The sequence below is a fragment of the Podarcis muralis genome, chromosome 2, assembly GCF_964188315.1.
Source record: "Podarcis muralis chromosome 2, rPodMur119.hap1.1, whole genome shotgun sequence".
NCBI classification, from domain to species: domain Eukaryota; kingdom Metazoa; phylum Chordata; class Lepidosauria; order Squamata; family Lacertidae; genus Podarcis; species Podarcis muralis.
In genome coordinates this window covers 28,768,277-28,791,490 of record NC_135656.1, presented here as the reverse complement: position 1 = coordinate 28,791,490, position 23,214 = coordinate 28,768,277, and the positions used below count along the sequence as shown (strand labels likewise).

Sequence of the window (23,214 nt, the reverse complement as noted above, 5' to 3'; positions counted from 1 at the left end):
CTGACTGCCTCCATTCTTTGTCCTCAGAATGATTTTTTAAGCCACTTGAGAACAAAACAACAACAAAAACCAGTCAACTCAAGAAGAATAGGTGAAGAGGGTGCCGGGGTGTGTGTGTGGGGAGAACAACACACGGCTTGCTTGAGTTAAGGGGCAGTCGAGGGGCAGCAGACACCTGCTTGCGGTGGCCTTGTGAGGTGGGACTGCAGCTGTGCCAAGCCATAATTCCTTCAGCAACCTTAGTAAACAAATAATAAATAATGCAAGCCAGTAAACAAAGCTGAAGCATAATCGCAGCCTTTGTCAGGACGAAAACTAGCTCCAAATTTATATCCATGCCACGTTTTTGTTTTTTTTTAAAAGGAGGGGGGCGAGGAAAGGAAAAAGAAAGGAGGCTCCCATAAATTTACATATCTTTTGAGCATGATGAATGGGCCACTATTGAAACCTTGGGAAATACATCATCAGTAGAGAGGCTTGAAACGGCACAGCTTTGGCTGCTAGTGCCCTTCATACAGGTGGCCTGGACAGTGCTATCTCAAGGCTTCACAGAGAGTCTTTGATAACGGGCGCTTGTGTAGTTCTTAACTTAATTCACCAGGGGGCACCATAAGCTGTGGCCTCCCCACGTTGCAGATCTCCCCCCAAAAAGGACAATAATATGCTAACAAGCCATCTCAACACACACACACACACACACACACACACACACACACACACAATCCCAAGAAAACAACTGAGATGACAACCATTCACCCTTTCTTGAAAACCCTTTTTTAAAAAATTGTTTAGAGGGTACAACCACGCTGCAGAGATGCGGACGAGGTGAAGCAGTAGTATTAAAAAGAATCCATTTGTTTGGCTCTTTTGGAGCTAGGGGTGGAACACAATGTAAGGCAAAGCCTCTTGTTCCACCAGTAAATGTCCTTCCACTCTTCTCCCCCCACCCCCGGCGCACCCCCTAAATCGGTGCTAAAGATTCTCCCAACCCTAGGGTTGCCATATTTCAAAAAGTGAAAATATGGTAATGTGTTGAACTTTATTTTATTTTATTTTAATTTTTTGCAAAATCTCCACCCCACCCCAAGTTTTTTTTAGCTATTTTAGGAAAAACACTTCCAATATGGGGTGCCATGCACCTGGACATTTTTTTCAGCAGACGAATCCCGGATATGTCCAGGAAATTCAAGACCTATGGCAGCCCTGCTCAACCCTTTGCAGCAGATTTGATGAGGGTGTGAAGGGGGCAGCGGAGTTCTATTGCTCAAGTGGAAACCCTTGAGATAAAGGCACAACACCACACCCAAACACAGTGGCACATACCTGAGATTTTCACAGAGTCCTGATCCGACACTTTCTTTATTTCTGCTGCGAGCTTGCCTGGTTCCACCGCTTCTATTTTTCCTGGGATGTCTTCAGTTGCTGATAAGGTGGTATACGTGCTAATGACCAATACTCCCAAGCCAATCCACAATATGATCTGTGCAAGAGACGTTTCAGATCTTTTAATGGCAGGTACAAAGAAAGACAGGGTACAAGGAAGGGTGGTGGTGGAATAAAGACATCTAACAGAAACTAGAAGCCCGGGGCCAAATATTAGGCTGGTTATTTCAAAACTAACATCTCTATCTCTCAGCTTTGCAACTCCTGATCACAGGCACCTCTCCCCTCTGTACTCCACCGGTTTTCCTTATCACTCATCTCCCTGCCACAAACTTCTCTTGTAATATTATTCAGAACTTTTCCCTCTTCCACACTTCTTTCACAGATCTCTCTTCCAGCTTCCCTTGCCCTGCTGCCTTCTCAGGTCCCTTGCATTTTCTTTTCCTAAGCCCCTGCTGCTGCTTCTTTTAATCCCTTCTGCCTGTCTTTGCCTCCTTCTCAGCGACTCAGCCAATGGAGACCCTTTCTATCTTCTTTCTGCCCAGCAGTACTCTCTGTGACATCACGGCAGTTCAACCAACCACAGCAGGGGTTTCAGCAGCACCACTACCACAAACTCCCTTGGAGCACTACAATATAGATTGTGTCTCATTAAAACTGCACTTTACAGTGAACTCACTAACAGTGCAATCTACCAGTGAAAACTATGCATGCATAAGTCCTTCCGTGTAAGTGCTGTGTAAGCTACACAAATTTCCAAATACTTCCATATGCCTAATTCCTGGATTGCACCCCAACTCGTTAATCACCAGTGTCAGATATAAGAATCACGACTACCACTTTACAGATGAGGAGTGTACAACTGATATTTTGCAGCGATTTGTTTCTTGCCACTTCAGATAAAGAAATAATACAGAAACTTGGCTGTTGGAAATTCCTTATAAAGGATCACTTGATCAGGTATAAAGCTTCTATAAATCTGGAGATTGTCATCTGATAGGGTTGCCATATTTCAAAAAAGTGAAAATCCGGACACAAAGGTTGAGCTTTTGGGGGCAAAGTTTTTCTTTCTTTCTTCTTTCTTTTTCTTTCTTTCTTTCTTTCTTTCTTTCTTTCTTTCTTTCTTTCTCCCCTTTTTTTTACCCAAAAGTTGTTTTGTTTTTTGTGTGCATAATCACCCCCCAAATTAAAGTTTTTAGCTATTTTTTAAGAACGTGAACTTCCAGCTATGTCCAGGACATTCCAGATGTATGGCAGCCCTGTCATCTGAGAAAATATCCTTAGGTGCAGCAAATGAACACGCACAGACCCACAAAAATGTTTTATGAGACTTCAGCACAGTGGGTGTGGGGAAGCTGTGGTGCTCCAGAGGTTGTTCAATTCAAATTCTCATTCTCCCCACCTTTGCCATGCTAGGTGGGGCTGAGGGGAAGGGAGAGTCCAACAACATCTGAAATGCGCCAGATTTCTCACCCTTCCTTTGGGCCCTGCCTGTATAGGATAAGCCCGCACCCATCTTACAAAGTCTCCACCCTGAACAATGCAGTTTTCTGTGCATCTTGTACATTCCTGTCACAACCGAATTGGGGGGGAAACATCAAACTTGAAGAACCTGCACAGGTGTCCTAGGCCTCAGGGTGTACAGCAATTGCTAAACAAGGCAAAGAAGAGCAAGATGGAAGGACAGGACTACAGACATGCATGATCCCATTAACAGTGCTCTGAAGAGCTAAAATGTGCTTGGAGCACCTAACCAATTTGCACAGAATCTGATGTTAGATGCAAAAACATCCTTGGGGGGTCGGGAATCTTATTCCACTTTAAAATGATGTCCAGCCATCATTGGGAGGGGATGACTTGAAAACAAGGCAACAACATGAGCTGATGATTCAGGATTAAAACCAAACCAAGATGTACCGTATTTTTCGCTCTATAAGATGCACCAGACCATAAAACGCACCTAGTTTTTGGAGGAGGAAAACAAGAAAAAAAATATTCTGAATCTCAGAAGCCAGAGCAGCAAGAGGGATTGCTGTGCAGCGAAAGCAGCAATCCCTCTTGCTGTTCTGGCTTCTAGGATAGCTGCGCAGCCTGCATTCGCTCCATAAGATGCACACACATTTCCCCTTACTTTTTAGGAGGGAAAAAGTGAGTCTTATAGAGCAAAAAATACAGTACTTTCCCGATTGTCGGAAGAAGGAGTTCTCCGCTCCACGTTCCTTCCATTCTGTATTCTTCCCCACTAAATTAATCTCTATCCTAAGATTTTTTGCGAGTAGATTATGCAAATGCGCGCAATATCGTTTTAATTTTCATGACTGATTGTGGGATTTAGTTGCAAAATTAGAGGGGTCTTGCCTCCTAAGGCAGCAGAATTCTAGACTTTCCTGGTCATTACAGCAGTTTCATTGCTTGTTCTGGAATATACCCACACATATTGCACTTTGATTTAAGCTATCCCTTGAAGTTTCAGTAATTTATGGGCTACTGGATAGGGGTGATCAGCTGAGCAGATACACAATAATAACGGATAAACAATATGGGCATCAGGAGCGTTTGCCTCGCTTGAGCAGCAGAGCTGCCAAACTCCAAATGAAAAAGGGTACTGGCAGAGAGAGAGAGACGAGCGGGTGGATTGTTGGCTGACAGTGAAGGAGATTTAATTAAACTCTGATGTATTATTTTTACCTAGTTAATCACTGTAATTGTCACTGCAAGGGCTTTACACGGAACCTGGCCTGCATGTCAACAATGCCACTATTACAGGTGTTGGGAGAACCAAGAAGGCACTGTCAAAAAACCACGCCAGTAATACTGGCCAGAAGGTGGCAAAGAAGTCAACAGGGATGCAGAAAAGGGCTGGTTAAGGTATAAGGAAGCCTCAGGTCACGCAATCTCCCTCCTCAAAGGGCTAGCAGATCAAGCGGAATACCTCAAAGTTGGACTAGTCTTCTTTCATACAGTCGTACCTCGGCTCCCAAAAGCCTTGGGAGTCGAACGTTCCACCTCCCGAACGATCGAAAACCGGAAGTGAGTGTTCCAGTTTCCGAATGTTCTTTTGGAAGCCAAACATCTGACGGGGCTTCCGATTGGCTGCGGGAGCTTCCTGCAGCCAATTGGAAGCCGCACTTTGGTTTCCTAACATTCCATTCGGATTCCGTTCGACTTCCGAGGTACGACTGTATTTTGAAATGAAAGAGATGTCCCCTGCAGAAGGTGCTAGTAAGAAGGCGCCAAAGCTCACTGCGGAGAAGGGGCAGCCATTGAGACCCTCGCACCACTGCCAACTGGGAGGCAGACACCCTAAAAGGCTTCTCTCAAGTGGTTCAGCCCTCTTGACTAACCAGGAACAGTGGCCCCTGAACTGCACTCTTCTAACAAGGATGTCAAACTTTCATTCACAGAACAGGACTGAATGCTCATACAACCCCAGCCACATTCTGCGTTCAGAGGCAGCAAGATCTTCAAATAGGCAAATATACCTGTTTGATTTTGACTGCGCAGGGCTGAACTCACCATCCATCAGTTGATAAACTATACACTCAACACCAGTTGGTCTGCAGCTTTAGTACTACGACAGCAGCTCTGTTTAACCTTTGTGAAGCCCCAGTCTAGCTAACGCATGCTAGGAAAAGTGTGCGTACGTGTGTAGTACACACGTACTACATTTTACAGCCCAGGGATCCTCAGTACAGTCCAATGTTACACTGTCCAGTATTCACAGCCAAGTGTTTCCTGTGCTCTTTTTATTTAGGGGAAAACACCATCTTAAATTAAGGATATATGTAACAAGCAGATAGAATGGATTAAAAATGGGGAAGGTTGCAGAGAATGCAAAGGGTAGAGGAGGAGAGAAGTGGCAAAGTTATTCACAGAGGATGGGCCAGCAAAAGGCCAGATGGCAATCAGTTATAGGCATTTCACAGAATTAGCTTCAACAACCAGTTTCTCACAGATTTTATTAGGGAAGAGATTTTTGCAGGGCATCAAATGGAGAGTTCTGCAAAAAACGTTTAAAAAATTGTGGGAACAGGTGGTCCATGCTCAAGGAGAAAATGAAAGACACTTTTGATACAGGGATTGGCAAGATTTGCCCTTGAGAAACGGAACACTGAGACCCAGACAAGCAGGTCGGAGGGATGAAGGGTTTTGATGGAAGAAGACTTCCGTGGAGGAAGAGAACAGAGTAAGGACAAAGACATGGATGAACTGAAAATTTGGTCAGGTATTCAGCCGTTCTGGAGAATGAAACTTGGGAGATCAAGAGAGCCAAATGTCAGCCAAAGTGGAAGGTCTCTTGATAACCCATCCTACAGACTTGAGGCAGTGAAGGGGCCAAATCCTTGGCCGGAGTCATGAAGGAAAAGGCAGCAAAATGGTCAACCATTCCCACAGGAGCGTGACTTCATGGAACGGGTGTGCAGGAAAAGCCAACATCTTGTCAGGCTGCACATTTCTGTATGTTCTGCCCTTAGCACTGCCCTTGACCACTTCCTGAAAGCTAAGGGATCTGAGGCCTCTGCATTGGGAGCATGAGTGAAAACAGAGTTTGTGTCAGCTCTCAGCAAAGGAACAGCGTAGAGAAAGAACACAGAATTTCTGCGAATGGTTCCTAAAGCAACAAAATGATGCACTTTCAGACTATTCACTTTCCCTCCTTCTTTTCCTCACTAAATAAGCAGAATGTCTTCATCATTATTGATTAGAACAGGAATATAGGAAGAGCAGGAGGCCAGCTTTTACCATACGACACAGTGCCCCAAAGAGCCAAAATCATCCAGTACAGTTGGCCTATCAAAGAAAATCCTCACGGTCCATATCAAAATTTGCACTTGTGAGGCTGAAACCTTGTGCAGAGCCAGACAAAAACAGGCAAATTCCCTGTTGCAGAAACCCTGTCAGTAAACTTCAGTCCGCTCCTATATTGTGCTCCGAGCCCAGGTTAGCACCTCTAAAAACGAATTCACACAGAATTGCTTTACATGGTTTACTGGCTCACATCCATCCTTCAGGTGATCGTGCTCCCATAGACTCCCATAGACTATGCTTCCATGAAAATCCAAAACCGACATTGTGTGTGTCACTTGTCTTATTGTGCAAGTTTAATTCATGATAGATATGAGTCAGGCAAAGGAAAAAGGGCAGGAAAGGAAGGGGAGACATGTACCCACTTATCTTGAAAGATTGAAAAAATATTCCCTGGTAGGCTTGCATACACGTCCTCAAACCTGAGTTTGAATCTGTCTTACTTTTTCTGCTTTTTACAAAGCAGACTATTAAGCAATTCAATCCCCCCCCCATCTAATACATCTGTCTTGCCTTAAAACTATCAGTTGTTAAAACCAGTATTACAGTATCCCCAAACTGCTGATATTTGAGCAGACAGCTACTGACATTTCATGTGACCATCAAAGTAAACCTCCCTTTTCCCAGCTTAACCTACCTCACAGGGTTGTTGTGAAGATTAAGGGCAGGGGAAAGGTGCACAATTCCCTAGGCTTCTTGGAGAAAAGGCATGGCAGAAGAACAATAGAAAGTGAATCTGCGATATATTTTGGGATGTTGTTTGTTTGCTGTGCATTTGGACACCTCTTAAGATGTTGTAAACAAATTTTGCATGAAGGTTCCTGAGATAAAAGGGTAGGTTTTCGTCTATGTTTAGATACAAATTGGATGCCATTTTGATTGATTTCAAAACTGCACCGAGTTCTTTGGTGCCTTAGAATCCCTGAGCAATGCTAGGTAAAAAAATAAATGAAGAATGTGGGGCATTATAAGAAGGAAGACGAGTGGCACAATCTAGTTCCTTGTTGTCCTCAAGGACTGCTTAGCTTTCAAGGCTTTCAATCAGGAATGAGCCTTTCCCAACCTGAACTGAGATGTCAAGGACTGAGCTTGGGACAATTTCCATGCAAAGCTTGTGCTCTATCATTGAGCACAAGTTTCCCCAACACCAGAAGCCTCTTTGTACCAGGGTCAGAACATCAGTGCCTCAATCCCAGTGTTGTCTGCTTGGACTGGCAGGGGCTCTCCAAGCTCTCGAGCCAGAGGTCCTTTTGGTGTGACACACTATTGGTTCTTCAGAGATTAAAGTGTGAACAGGAAGGAGGGGTGGCATTCAATAAAGGAGAGACAAACTCCTGAGGGAGAGGAACTTCAGTTTCTACTTCAACGTGGCTGCTGGTCTGTCTTTCTTATAACAGTTCTTTCTACCACCATCTACCCGATACTTTTAGCTGGAGATACCAGAGATTAGACTGAGGACCTTCTACATGCAAGCAGGAGCTCTACCATCACTATGGTCCTTCCCCATGGCAGAGGTGGTGGAGTGTGTGTGAGATGCTGAAAACAGGACCGAGTTAGGATGCTCAGCCACAGCTTGCAGTTATATCACAGACTTGAAGTCAGGCATTTGGAGTTTCCAAGGCTGGACGTGCTGACTTCTTCCTAATCGATAAAGATCAAAACACCTGAGAAGCCAAATGAAGCTTATTCTCTTTTGTGGACAGTTCTCCACTTAGAAGTACAAAGCAGTAGAAAAAGAAGCAGGGTGCAAACACCGCTGGCTAAGACCCAAAGACGGGCTATGTGCATGCGAGAGAGCAGCTGGAGCTTTATTTTCTCTGCTTTTGATTTGGTTTCTGCAACCCCCACTGCTGATAAGGGAAGCCACCATTCGCTATAGAAAGCAGCTTCTCTCTTCAGCCGTGAGCACAGCCGCAGCCAAACAGAAAGCAGAGCTCTGGCTGCACGTGCTGTTCTCTCCTCCACAAGCCTGTCCTGTCCTTTGTGGGAAATTAACTTTATTTGGCTTCTCCGGTGTATCAATCTCATTAAGTATAGAGCCAACACACCCAAAAGCCTCACTTCACCTCCCGACATACTCAAAGCTGAAAACTCAACGACCCCATCATTCACTCAAGCATCCCATCATTCACATTTCAGGATCTTTTCTTCAGAAGTAATGTCTCCAGTGTTTGCCTGGCCTTGGTCAGCTGCCTAGCTCATAACATTTAGCGTGACTAAGAGGGCTTCAGCCAAGGTAAAGGTAAAAGACCCCCGGACGGTTAAGTCCAGTCGAATTTGACCGTGGGGTGTGGCGCTCATCTCCACTTTCAGGCTGAGGGAGCTGGCATTTGTCCACAGATAGTTTTTCTGCGTCATGGGGCCAGCATGACTAAACCACTTCTGGAAATTGATCTAAATGGATAAATAAGAATATGCAGGAATGGTGGGAAAATGAAAGGAACCAGATAAGGGGAAGAAGGGAAATTGTTGAATGCTTTAATTAAAATAAATATATTAATGGTGGAAATGTATATTTGAATGTGAATGTGATTTTGGATATGGTACTAATGAAAATTATATATATATAAAATAAAAAAATAAACTGCTTCTGGCACATGGGACACTGTGACGAGTACCAGAGCGCATGGAAATGCCGTTTACTTTCCCACCGCAGCGGTACCTATTTATCTACTCGCACTGGTATGCTACTGAACTGCTAGGTTGGCAGGCCCCATTGTACTGCCGACTTAACGATCGGCAAGCCCAAGAGGCTCAGTGGTTTAGACCACAGCGCCACCTGCGTCCCTGCTTCAGCCAAATCTGGCATTTCAAACCAATATATAAAGTTCTGCCTTCTGTGTTTGTGCAAGTTCCTGCAGTTTTCCCTCGTCTCCCTTCCACCACCCATTCTCAGTTTCCAGCTCCTCACATCCTCTGTCTCCTGGCCTTCAATTCGTTCTCTGAAACACTCCCAACTTTCCTTTGATAGGCCCTTGTTTGCTCTGCCCCTCCTTGCCTTCCTTGGGGTCCTTTTGCCTGTCATACCCCCTCTGTAAGTCCGGAACAGTTCAATGGCAATTAGGCTCTTAGGATCTTAACAACTCAGGCCCCTCAGACTGCCCCAACTCTCTGTGACAGCCAAACGGCTTGGCCAACCTACTGCCAGAGACTTTGTCGCCCTCACCAAACCCTTCTGCACATTACGTATAGATTAACCTGGAAAGGTTGACCAGTGTTGTGACATCCCGGCCCCTCCCTGCCAAGCTACCCTAGAACTTCATGTTTCTCATCATCACCTCAGGGAAAAGCCTGATTTATTAATTCCCAGAAGAAGACGGAAAAAAGACATATTCCAAGCACAGGCTTTCTGAAAGGGTTAACGTCTTTAAAAGTCCCCTTCCGATTTGCAGGTGACAAGACCGTTAAATATAATGGAGATGACAAGGCATCTGTAGGCAATGAGCAGAAGTGACCTCAATGGAAAAGGGAAGAAAAATGGCCTCTTTTTCTTGAGCTTCCCGTAATGCCAGCAAAGTAATTAACAAGATGGTGGGTGAGAGCACTTAAATAAAAATAAAGGAACTTTGCCTGCTTCTGTGTCACCCGTGGGTGATAGTGGGAGGACAGTCACAGAATGACAATGAACTGAAGGAGATGCTTGGGAAGGCTGAGGTGCGACGCGAGGTCAGGGAACCATTCCCAGACAGAGGGCATCAGGGGCCACAGCTGAGGAAAGTGGGGGGGAGGGTCCCTGGAGCCTTGTGGATATATTAGCAGCAGCAGATGTTGGGTACAAGGAAAGAGCAGGAATGATTTCCAGGTTCAGGGAATGAGAGGCCAAGAGGGGAGTTCCCAAAGTAAATTCCAGTGGTGGTTTGGCCTAATAGGCACCTTGAGAATCACAAAAGAGCTCAAATTCAAACGCTTGTCTTCCTCCACCTGCCCAACCACAATGTTTGGGGGGGGGGGGAGAGACACCGAATCAAGAGCAAAGGGGAGCCTCCTGAAAGCTTCAGGAATGGAAACACGAGGCCTCATCTGCACTCTACATTTAAAGCAGTGTCATACCAGTATCAAACTCACTCTGCTCATACGAAGCCAAGTGTAAACAAACCCCTATGGGCGCAGGTTTTGTCCCTGGAAATGCAACAGCAGCTGTTGGTGATGGGGGGCGGGCAATACAGTGGTACCTCGGGTTACATACGCTTCAGGTTACAGACTCCGCTAACCCAGAAATAGTACCTCAGGTAATGAACTTTGCTTCAGGATGAGAACAGAAATCGTGCTCCGGTGGCGCAGCGGCAGCAGGAGGCCCCATTAGCTAAAGTGGTGCTTCAGGTTAAGAACAGTTTCAGGTTAAGAACGGACCTCAGGAACGAATTAAGTACTTAATCCGAGGCAGCATTGGGGGAGCAGGTTCCAAAAACAAACAAACCCACAACTGAGCAGGAAGCAACCGCTTTTCTCACATAGTGAAGGTAAATCTGGCTTTAAACAAAAGGCTCCTCCTCCATCCCACAGAGGTGTGATCTTGCTCTTTGGACATGCACTTTCACTGTATGATGGGAATCACTATGCCAGGAGGGAAATCGCACCTGCTGTATCCCGAGCGTGCATGCGAAAATGCTGTCAGGTGCATAGAAAAAGCAGCTGGCCTAGAACACTTAAGTATTATGCATTTTCTGAACTGCTCTCCAGTTCCAGATTGATCTGTGAAGCATAGAGAATCTGACATGGAGGAGTGCAAAGTATTACTGAAATTCAAAATATGCTGTAGAGATCTACAGGGCCTGGTGCTTCCCCACCCTCTCCTATAGCACTGTCCCCCCAAACCAGGAGGGGATTGAAAAGGGAGGAACAGAGGAAGTTTCCGCGCAGGCACAGTCTCCAGCTGCGTGCATGCAGCCCGTTCGAGGAAGATACATAAACTGGGGGAGGGGTTCCCTGTTGCTGCAACTGCTCTATAGATGCTGGATGGGTGTGCGTAGCTATGCAGAGTTGAAGAAGCGACTGTAAGTGGTATCTTTGACCATAAATGCTTAACTATCTGCTATGTGCACTCCTTTGGCAGGGAAGCGTGCTTGACATCCAGCCACGTTTGGAATGTTGCAAACAGTTCATGTTGCCCTTTCTCAGAAAAGCTTTATCTCACTGGAAAAGACATAAGGAAGAACAGCCGCAGCAGTCAAGGACTTGGGAGCACATACAAAGAAAGCATTTGGGGATTTTTAGCAGGGGCAGGGGGGAGGCGACAAACAGGGAGATGATAGAAGACTATAGCAGAAATTGGGGGTTGTCCAGTAAAATTGGTAGGCGGTAAGTTCAGAGCAGACAGAAGTTCATACTGTTTCATGCAAAACATAGCTTTGGTAATGTCACAGGAAGTGATGGTGGTAACTAGCTCAGGTGGTTGAAAAAAAGGTGAGCCAAATTCATGGAAAACGGAGCTCTCAGCCATGACAATGAAACAAAACTTGCATGTTCCGAGACAGTATATATTTAATTACAGTGGTACCTCGAGTTACAAACGCTTCAGGTTACAAACTCCGCTAACCTAGAAGAGTTACCTTGAGTTGATTACTTTGCCCCAGGATGAGAATGGAAATCGTGTGCCAGCGGCACAGCGGCAGCAAGAGACCGCATTAGCGAAAGCACGCCTCTAGTTAAGAACAGTTTCAGGTTAAGAACGGACCTCTGGAACAAGTTAAGTTCGTAACTAGAGGTACCACTGTATACTAATGTTTTTATATCCAAGTTCCAAAACCACATTACTCCTCCACCCACACCATCAGCAGGCTTGGGGGACCCCAGTTTTACAGACACAAGAAACAAAAAGCAAAAACTTTAGGGGAACCCTCCAACACATTCCAATGAGAACTGAACATGCTCAGCAACCACAGAAAGTCAAGGGTTACAGAGTGGACTTCAGCTTGCACGACTGGACTCCTCCCATCTCCCATTCTAGGTCCCTTCCCTCCCAAAGGAACCTAGAACAACAACATATACTAACGGCAATCTCAGATACTGTGTTTTGACACTTTTTCAGCCAAAGAGGGGCTACTGTCAAACAAGTGGGAGACATCTGCATTCTCCTGGAAATCCCAAGGCTTGCAAAAATATAAATATAAATATAAATATAAATATAAATATAAATATAAATATAAATATTATAAATATAAATAATATAAATAATATAAATAATATAAATATAAATAATATAAATAATATAAATATAAATATGGGGTGGAAGTAGCCCAGTAAGGACTGGGAATGCTCAGTAGCTGCAGAATGCTGATTGTCTGTTGCTGTGTGGGTGGGAGTGGGGAATGCAAAACCCAGGTGCAGCGGAATGGACTGAATATTTTCTGAAAGAGGGCCTGGAGAGCTGGCACACTGAACAGAAGCCCTCCAAGCCAAAATGGTTTGTGTCAGATCTCACTTGCTCCTCTGAATTCCAGAACATGGATAAATACAGCAGGGAGGAACTTTCACCTTCATGCCATGATCATGGGCTTCCCAGATGGGTCATCGTTGGAAACGGGACGCTGATGGACCCAGAGCCTGATCCAGGAAGCTTATTCTTAGTTGGTGGCTATTTCGTTACAGATTGTTCAAGGGCCAAACTATGTGACAGAAAGCCACATGTAATGTTAACACGACCTTCTCTACTGCCAAAGTGCCCTTGGGAGAAGGCGCTTTGTACCAGAGAAAGAGTGGCGAGTGGGGAGGAAGGGAATGCTTAACCCTTCTCTGCCACTCGCTTTATCCCCACCATTGTTCCAAACCCATGTTTATCTTGCAATTCTGGGCCTCAAACGCACCGAGCTTCGCAACGTAGAAGGGTCTGTTGGGCTAGTATTACACACAGCTGCAATGTGACATGTAGCTTGATCCTCAGACATCAGTAGTCTAAAAGAGGTGCTAGCTGTCAAGTGAGCAGTGCAACACAGAGCCTTTTAGCCATGTATGAATCTAGACTTCCAGACTAATGATAACGGTGATTAAAAAAAACAACAACAACCAGATGCAATTCCTTAAGCATTCCACATTGATCCAGCTGAAAAATAAGCCGGGGTGGGGGAGGAGTGATGGCTGCAAAATTTAAGAAGTGAATGGAAAATGTGAACACCTATATAGAAGAAGGGCTGAATGGGCCAGGCAGGTGGGAAAGCTCAGCTTAACCATCTTGTTGACTTTGCAAAGGTTTAGCATACACTGCCACAGATCAAAACTTTTGTGCAAACCTGCAATGGTTAGAAATGTGGTCCTTTTAAGAAGAAAAAGAGAGAGTCTCAGTGTTCTGCATTTGCTGCTACAAATCTCATGCTACATCTCATGCTACCTGATCGCAAGCGTTTCTAGGCATGTTGGCTTCTGCCTTTTCGTCTGCTAACCAGTGTCAGAGAAGAATCACTACATTTCTCCCCGCCCCAAACATCTATCCTCACAAATTTCCTTCAGTGCTTTAATTTGTAAAGGATCAGGTATTTCATGGAAGGGTTGTACTTTATGAATGTTGCAATCCGCTTTGAGAGCTCTGTTCTAAAAGCGGGGTACAAATCTAATAATACAGTGGTACCTCGGGTTAAGTACTTAATTTGTTCCGGAGGTCCGTTCTTAACCTGAAACTGTTCTTAATCTGAAGCACCACTTTAGCTAATGGTGCCTCATACTGCTGCCACGCCGCCAGAGCACAATTTCTGTTCTCATCCTGAAGCAAAGTTCTTAACCTGAAGCACTATTTCTGGGTTAGCGGAGTCTGTAACCTGAAGCGTATGTAACCTGAAGCGTATGTAATCTGAGGTACCACTGTATATATAAAAAAGAATAGCCTATGTATGCAATTCTCTCTTGCCTCTCTCAGTGACTTTGCTCTTGCTTCGGGAAGCCTTTCAAGAGAGAAAGGTGGCTAACATTTCCCCATCATGAGAGCCAGTGTGGTGCAGTGGTTAAGAGCGGTGGACTCGTAATCTGGTGAACCGGGTTCGCTTCCCTGCTCCTCCACATGCAGCTGCTGGGTGACCTTGGGCTAGTCACACTTCTCTGAAGTCTCTCAGCCCCACTCACCTCACAGAGTGTTTGTTGTGGGGGGGGGGGGAGGGAAAGGAAAATGTTAACCGCTTTGAGACTCCTTAGGGTAATGATAAAGTGGAATATCAAATCCAAACTCCTCTTCTTCATCATCACAAATCAAGCATTTTTGCTTGCAGACCTTCGAGTAACTTTCTCCAACCTTCAGTCTGCCCCTAGGTCTGGCCCGCCATGCTAAGTGAGCATACAGACCTACAACAGGAGTCACAGCAAAGGGGTAGCTTCCCAGGTCATCTGCGTCTCTGCAAGCCTAGCCCAGGGTCTGTACACTTCCCCATGTTGCTCAGTTACTCAATCATATTTCCAGCATCCCAAGCTTTTCAGCTGAGCTACCCGTGCCACTTAATCCAAGCTGCCGTTCGTGGTCTCTGGCTCGCTGCCAGCTGTTGACTGACCAGCTGTCTGTAATAATTAACAACTCCAGTTGGCAGAATTAGACACCCTTTTCCCGGCCAACAAAAACATCTGGGGATGTATTTTCCCCTCCCCCCATAGGAATGGTTCCGAGTTGGAGGGGGGGAGAGCACATGTTTCACTCGCCTCCTCCGGGATCCACCTTGAACTGTGAAACATACACTATCCTTTGGTACAGAGCACCCAGTCTCTGGTATAGTCCCATGACTGGCAAATGGAAGGTTCATGAGCTGAGAGAGAGAGAGAGAGAGAGAGAGAGAGAGAGAGAGAGACCTCTCAACTGAGGGGGGTTTCATTCACTCATAGGAACAAGCTCGTTTGTAAAACTAGTTTGTTTTAATGAACTATGTGCTGCCCTTCAATTAAAAAAATGTTCAGGGTGCTTTGCAACACTATCAATACAGCAGGACTATACAACAAACAGCTGATGAGGTAGACTAACTAGAAGGCAAACTGTCGGCACAAATCTGGAAATTTTTTTTCTTGTTCTCCCCCTCTAAAACAAGGTGTGTTCAGTGCATTCAAGGTGCGTTCAGTCGCTTTCAGTGAAGGCAACCCAAAGCCTCCGGAGCACGGCGGGAGTTCCCGCTGCGCTCCGGAGGCTTCGGGTTCCTTTCGACCTGCTCTTTGGGGCTGGCGGTGAGGGAAGCCCGGCTTTCCCCCGCCAGCCCCAAAGAGGTCGGGGCTGGCAGGGGAAGCCCAGGTTCCCCCCCCCCCCAGCCCCAGGGACCACACATTCGCTCCATAAGACGCACATACATTTCCCCTTAGATTTTAAGAGGAAAAAAGTGTGTCTTATGGAGCGAAAAATACGGTAGTTTCCAGGTCCAATTCAAAGTGCTGGCTTTGACCTATAAAAGCCTTAAACGGCTCAGGACCGCAATACCTCAAGGACCGCCTCTTTCCAAATGAACCTACCCGGACCCTGAGATCATCTCCTGAGGCCCTCCTTCATGTGCCTCCTCCATGAGAGGTCCAGAGGGTGGCAACATGAGAATGGGCCTTCTCTGCAGTGGCTCCCCGTCTGTGGAATGCTCTCCCCAGGGAAGTTCGCCTGGCGCCTTCATTATGCACCTTTAGGCTCCAGGTAAAAACATTCCTTTTTAACCAAGCCTTTGGTTGACCTGATCAATATCCCATACCCTTTTAAAACGTGGCTCTTTTGGGGGGAGCATTACTGGGTTATTGTTTTAATCTTTTATTTTATATACTGTGATCCTTTTATGTGAACCGCCCTGAGACCTTCGGGGATAGGGCAGTATAATAATAATAATAATAATAGGCAGAGAGACGGTAACACAAAAGGAACGGAAAGTAGGTCATGAAAAGGTTAGGCCTGGCCTTGGTGAGTAGGCAACAGGTAGGCCAGTCACTTTCCCCTTTTAAGACAACCCTGAAGAACTCTATTCTGTATGCACACATAATGGAACGGCCCACATTATTGAGAAAGTTCAGGAAATGTGTAGATGGGTCAGGCACCATAGTGTTTCCTTGGTCAAGTTTCCCACTAGTTCCTAATCACAATATCCCTACTGCTGTCTCTCCTCAGACACCTCCCAACCCCCTTCAACAGATCCTGATTACTACCACCACCAGCAAGCCACATACTGCAGTGTGAAAAGTACATTTCCACAAAACCAAACTGTAATCATGGCTCTCTTTTAGCTGTTGACACAGGAGAGATGTCTTTCCTGAAGCTGTGCACAAGCACACAGCAGAAGAATCCCTGGTTGGCCTGCATAACCTGTTGGCCTAGTGTTCTGTGCAGAATGGTAATTTATTTCAAGACAGACATTTCCGCTTTGCTTGCCTTGTCACTGGCCTGCCAGGGTCAAGCAGTCAGCAAGCCCCAAGTTTTTTGACTGGGAAGCAGCTGACACTTGCCTCTGGGCAGCTAATATAACTCTCTCTCTCTGTGTGTCTATTTATTTTGCTGTGTGGAAGTCTTCCACTCAACCTGCATAAAAGAGCACCTTGTGACAGACATGCTCCTTCCCTTCAAAAGCCCAGGCTAGAGTTCAGGACTCTACCTATAGTTAATGTAGCATTAGATCAGGACCAACGATTGGCCCAAATGGCCTGTCCAACTTGCTTACTCTTTGGCGCTGGCACAAGGTAATGTGGATCACATGGTGGAATGATATGGGGCAACTAAAGATGGAAGGAATGAGCAAGTTCTGTACAGCGATGCAAACCCCCAATGCCTCTCTGCAAAGTCATGTCTCAATAATAGCCTCTGCATCTTCTCCACGTTTGAGATGCAAAAGCTGTCGAGATCTCCCAGAGAAGTGGGAAGGTGAAAATTATATTTTGGACACGATACGGTAGTGGAGGAACAGGACATCCCTGGAGCTTGAACATCCTGCTCCTGCACAGCAAGGTCGTTCAAAAAATCCTTCTTGATTAACACAGCATATATGCAAGCAAAAGCATGAAAGGCGTAGGTAGGCACCCTTCCAGTTCTGATCACAGCTCAGGTGAGTAACTTCAATGCCCTATTGCAGCTTTGCATCCATGGCACTGACATGACAAAATATTCTATACTGACTTTAAAAACCTACATATTTAAGGGCCCCCCAAAAAACCCTATTCCACTGCTAAGCACTAGCAGACCTTTAACCTCAGAGCAATGACAGCATGCCTGAGAATATTTAAATTATGGTCAGAGAGAATGACAAGCCCACCTTGATTTCAATTCCATTTTTTAAAAAGTAGTGCAGTAGAGGGGGAAATGAAAAGATGGAAGCCAGTCTTGAAGGAAGGAAAAGTTGAAAGTGGCACGAAAGTACAGTATTTACTTGAATCTAACTCACACCTCGATTTTCAAAACCTTGAAACCCAAAAAGGGTTTGCTGGCGAATGTAAATGCACCACCAAATCTAATGTGCACTCTAATTTTCGCAGGTGTAATTTGGCCAAAAAAGTGCACATTACTTTCAAGTAAATATGGTAATATTCTTTGAATGAACCAGGACTTTAAAGGTGGGCTTTTTATATTACAAATGCTTAGAACAAAGAGAAATATATTATTCTAACAACACTGCATCTGTATGCATATTTCTTTTCTTATGAATCATTTGTTGTTGTTTTGCTGGAACCCGGAAGTCAACGGTCAGCAACAGGGCACACAATGCTAAGGAGGGGTGCCAAGTTGAAACAGTGGGGCTCTTAAGGTCTTTTAATACTGCATGCAATTTCCATGCTGGAAATGCTAAGGCATGGAGCACACTGGCCCAGAGACTGCAGGCAGCTATTAATGTGCTTCTCAGGCTGCAAGTGATAAAAGCGGGGGCATTCCAAGGTTACCCAGGCTAAAATGTGTGCTTGCTTGCATGCATGCACACAAACACTGCTAGCTGTGTGTTCAAAGTCAGACTGCAATGTCTCCCACCCATGTGGAACAGGAGGCCTGACTGGGTTCCTTGGCTGCAGGGAAATTAACCAAGTTCCCAGGCTCTGTTGCAAGCTGGAAACAGGGTAGGAGTCAATTAGCATCAGCACTGACCTGCGAGCAAAGGGCATTCTTGTGGATCTTCTTGTAAATGAGAGCTGGGCAGATAAAACAGATGAGGCTTCCCATCGTTGCACCTGTTAGGCCCAAGATGGTCTCCACTGGCAAAGAAGAACAAACAAACTGTGAGCAACAGCTCTAGCCAAGACAGAGATTGCATTCGAGTTAACTGTTCCTTTAAGTCAGTGGTTCAAAGGGAGTCCGGAGGCAAAAGCTGAAGGTCACTTAGCATGACTCAGACACTCCTTGACCACTCATGAGCAGGACGGTGAAGAATGTGCCTTCCCCAACCTTCCCCTGACCTCCCCCCGTATGGCTATGGGTAACACGGGGATTGTAATCCACTTGACAGTGACAGCACAAGATCACGCCATGACGCTCTGCATTCCTTAGCGTGACAAAGTGACGCTCGTAGTGGCATACTCACACTCACTAAAGTGGATTAGAATACTCGCTTCACCCTTAAGTACGTGTTGAAGGGCATGGGAAGCACACTTCTAAGCATCCTGATGGTTTGTATGGTCGGATGACAAACGGCACTTAAGGGAAAACTAATTCATGATAAGTGAATTTTGAATATGCACTCTCTGAGTCTGGATTTCTTAAGGCTATCATGAGGTGTAGAACTTCATCCTTCATGCTGGAGCTTTGAATCGAGACAAAATCTTGGGACAACTGGCTGTGCTTACCCATTGCAACTAAAAACCCAGGAAATCCCTTTTCCCTATTCCCTCTACCCCTCCCTTTCTAAAACCCTTGGACTTTTTTTTTTTATCCTAGCCAGTGAGGCAGGCTAGGGCAAGAGATAATCACTACCTGGGTGAGGTTCATAGCCAAACAGGGATATGAGTTTTGATATCCCATGTCCTAGTCCAATACGCTAACCATTACACTACACTGGCTCCCAGACCTTCTGCAAATCTTGATCCAATTTTCTACCTGGCTAAGTTGCTTACATGAAATCTGATAAAGCTCAGTGCTCCTTCTGCCTCCCCTACAAATATTTATGACCAGATCTTGAAGATGACACTGGGCAGATAGATATTTGATGTCCTCGTTGGTACTATGTATACCAAGATAGCTGTAATCAACTTAGAGAACAGAATGTTAAGATAGGCTTAGTCCTATTTAGAACGATGACCATTTCAAAGCAAGATGTCCCAGAACTATATAAATCCTTGGGAATAAGATTGTAAAAAAAATGGGTGGAAATAAACATGGAGGGCACAGCCAAACGGAAAAAAATGGTGTGCCGATAATAAGCAAACATTCAGAAGTATAATCACTCCAGTTCTGTGCACAGATACACATCTCTGAATGCAGAGGTATAAAGAAACAGCACACAGACACATATTTAAACTTATAATACCATATGCCGCTATGAAACACCCACAATCATCGGCTCAAGAGGTGGTAGCTAGTAGCAGGCTGCTTATCAACACCCACATACTGTAATGCATGATCTAAGGCAGTTACAAATGTTTACAATATCATCATCTAACTGTGCTAAATTGCACTGGGAGTGGGGGGGCGGGGCAGGAGTTGCAGCATGTAAATGGCTTGAACTATGCATAAAGACTCGCTCATTCCCTGTACTGTGTCATGACCAGAAATTACTTCCTGAGTAGTCTCTACTGAAGCATCAAGCAAAGGCAGTAAATACCTGCAGATAGGCATTTCCTGTGACTGTGCCGATATTGTCTTTTATTTGAACAATGTATATGCCACTTAACTAAAACAGTCTTTAAGCATTTTACAAAGATACAATACAAAATATTAAAAAAATCAGCTATTGTAGAATGCCCCTAAGCATCTTCTCCAAGCACTATGAAACTTTTCTATTTGAAGTAGGCTTCAGTAGTTATAATTAAACTAATGTGATCATTTCTACGTGCATTTCAGAATAACTGAATATACATTTTATGCGCGTTCAAATCTTCATAGGCACATGGGAGGCTTTTATATGTGTAATTTAGCCCAAAGGCATGCAAACCTGCTACAAACCCTAAAGACTAGAGATGGGGAGAGTGAAAATGCAACTAATTAAGAACCAGATTTCACTTACCATTCGGGATCATGATTCCTCCAACCATGGTTCCAAACACAACTGCTAGTGTCAGGGCTTTAAATCGGAGAGGTGGCATATAACCACCTGCAGCAAATGTCCCATCTTTTTGCTAATTAAAAAAGAAAAGGCTAATTAATCAATCAGTTCTTTTATTTTTTTTATTAAGACAAAAATGGATTTTCCTCTCTGTTTCTGGGAATCTGCCTCTGATGTCTACACACCTGGAACCATTTGAACTACAGTCTCCTCCCAATATTCCCAACAATTTGATATGATATGGGCATTACCCACCGAAGCCTAAGCCTTATACCTGTAAGTTTCTAAATTAACCATACCAATGTGGCTTAATGACCGCAGCCTGAAATATCATGAAGGCTATGAGATCACCGCTGCTGGTCAGCATAATTTGGATTACTAAATTACAGATTTTCTCATCTTTTGATTTTTTGTTTGTTTGTTTTTTAAAAATAGTTACTGAACTTTTTTGAAGATACAGATTAAGAATGAAACAAGCAAAACAGATGCAGAGAGTGAGTTATGAACATAGCAGACTTGAAACAGCTCAATTAACTATACATACTGATAATCTTAATTCTTTCTTTCTCCTTTATATTTTCTTTACAGGATCTTCCCTTTCAGAGTTTTGAGATGAAGAGATAATTCAAAAGGTCCATAGTCTAGAGTATATCAAGGGCAGGGAGCAGGCATTATCCCTTACACTTGCAAAGTCAATAAACGCTTCCCTTATTTTCTCAAATGTGTCTTTTATCTTTTGTCCCTTGGTTACCCTTAGTTCTTGTGCTAATTTCTCTAACGACACCTTGCCAAACATTTTGAAACTGCTGCTCAACATTTACGTTCTGCAGCGTCTTCCAATTCTGAGCTACACACTGCTTGTGCGGCTGAGAATAAATGAATTAACAGCATTTTATGATCATGATCTAAATTTCTATCCAAAAAACATATTTAACAGAACCAAAGTTGGAGATGAAGATATTCCAAGACCAGCAATCCGACCTATCTCCCAGCATACCAGCTTCCAAAACATGTATACCTGGGGGCAATCCCACCACATGTGGATGTATGTACCATCCACACCACACAGTTTCCAACATATAGGAGAAAGATTAGGGTTTATCAGAGATAATTTCATCACTTTCAAATACCATTTATATAATGACCGCTCTCTGGCAGTGGCAGATGTTGTTTTATATATTGGCTTTAACCATGGAGCATTCCCATCATTTATTTCCATCTGTCTATCTAAACTTTATCCCCTAATGTATGCAACAAGTCATTTGACTCCTTGTCAGACTCCAAAAGCCACCTACAGATGTTATAAACCTCTTATCACTCCCAAATAACTCGGTGTCTCCTGTTCAAATGCTGTAGGTTGGATTTTGATTTTGTCTTTATATGCCTATCACAGCTCTCATAACCAACTTTAAATGTGTGTAAAAGTTTTTCATGGCCTGGAAGCAAGTTGTTCTTCAAAACAGTGGATCACAGGAGGTGACATTTATACTTCAAACCAATATGCAGATATTTGAACCAGCAGTCATAAAATAGTTCCTGCGGCCAGGATCCACCTGCAGAAATAATTCTACTTTGCTAGTTACATCATGTGTATTCCGCCCCCCAGTAGTATGTACAGTTGTTATACAGAAGAACACAAGGAACCTAAGGAGGGGGATACACTGCATTAGAGTAGCACAAGTGTCAGAACAGCTTTCCGTATAGCAGGCTGGGAAACAAAGTGGTGTAAGGCACAGAAAAGGAGCTAAATGCTACTTCCTTTCCCTATTACTAGAGGGGGAAACCTGTGGTCCTGCAGATGTTGCTGGACTCCAACTCCCATCAGTTCCAGCCAGAGATGAGGAGAGTCGGAGTCTGACAACATCTGAAGAACCACAAGTTCCCCATCCCTACCCTAGGATTTGGTCACACATTGCGATAGCTGGTCTGATACCACATTGTTTCTCTCCAATAGAGTTCAGTATGTTTTAGGTCATGTACTACCTTATGGCACCCAATCACCTGAAATACATGGATAATAGCCTGCAGCTGTTTCTACAGGCACTATAGTTATGCTCAGGAAGGCTTGCGGCAAGTATCACCATTTCTCCCTGACCACCCTGAAAGCTACTTCATGCTATTTTCCCATAGAAACATAACCACTTTCTCCTTTTTAGTCAAACATAGCAAAACTTGCTCAATACTACAGTTCCTGGTGATGAAGAAATGAGGAGACATCAGACCAAAACGCGACTAAGTGTGACCACCACCTCTAAGCCTGGAAGGGAGTAATTTTGCTCATTCTTTTCACGTGAAAGATAAAAGTGGGAAGTGGGGGAGAGAACAGAGAAGGGCAAAGATGTGAGGACACTCCTGGTTTAAGGTGAGGGAAGCCTAAAAACATCACAGTTAAGTCAAGAACAAGGAACTGTACTGAACCACAAGGGCTTTACCTGCTGTTCAAAGAGTAGGGTATTCAACGCCTGCCGGCAGGGCAGAATCATCATAGGGAAGCCAACAGCTACAGACATCATGAACCCCACACGGATCATCTCGGTCACTACATTCGAAGGGAAGTTCATGAGCACATTCCCCTCAATGTCTCCGATGTAGCTCACATAGCCAAAGAACCCCACCTGTTCAAGGAGGAAAGGGGAATTACTTTCAGTGGTCACATACATTTGTTCAACAGAAAGAACAGTCAACTGGGCGTCCCTTGGGCCTGTCCTCAAGACAGTGGAAGACTATCTTCAATTAATCACATCTTTATCCCACACTCCCAACTGATTAGTCCAAATCCTTTATGCTCTGGCTCATTAAAAATAAAAAAATCCGAGATCTCACATCACTTTTGTTGGGTTTCTCTATACATTTCCAAATTCCCATGTATCTTTCCCAAGGCTGGGCGACCAGAGCTGCATGCGGTATGAAAAGAGCAGATGCA

The 23,214-nt window shown here is 44.5% G+C and overlaps 1 protein-coding gene across 2 annotated transcripts in view; it reads right to left on the bottom strand.

Moving 5' to 3' along the window:
- Positions 1-23,214, bottom strand: part of SLC38A10 (solute carrier family 38 member 10) — an 81,951-nt gene that overhangs the window by 25,453 nt on the left and 33,284 nt on the right. For both annotated transcript variants that reach the window (XM_028714418.2, XM_028714408.2), the window contains exons 8-11: positions 22,724-22,906; positions 20,253-20,364; positions 18,182-18,288; positions 1,324-1,480 (exon numbers count right to left, since the gene is read on the bottom strand). In XM_028714418.2, the coding sequence (XP_028570251.2) occupies positions 1,324-1,480; positions 18,182-18,288; positions 20,253-20,364; positions 22,724-22,906 (559 nt within the window). The remainder of the gene's footprint in view (positions 1-1,323; positions 1,481-18,181; positions 18,289-20,252; positions 20,365-22,723; positions 22,907-23,214) is intronic.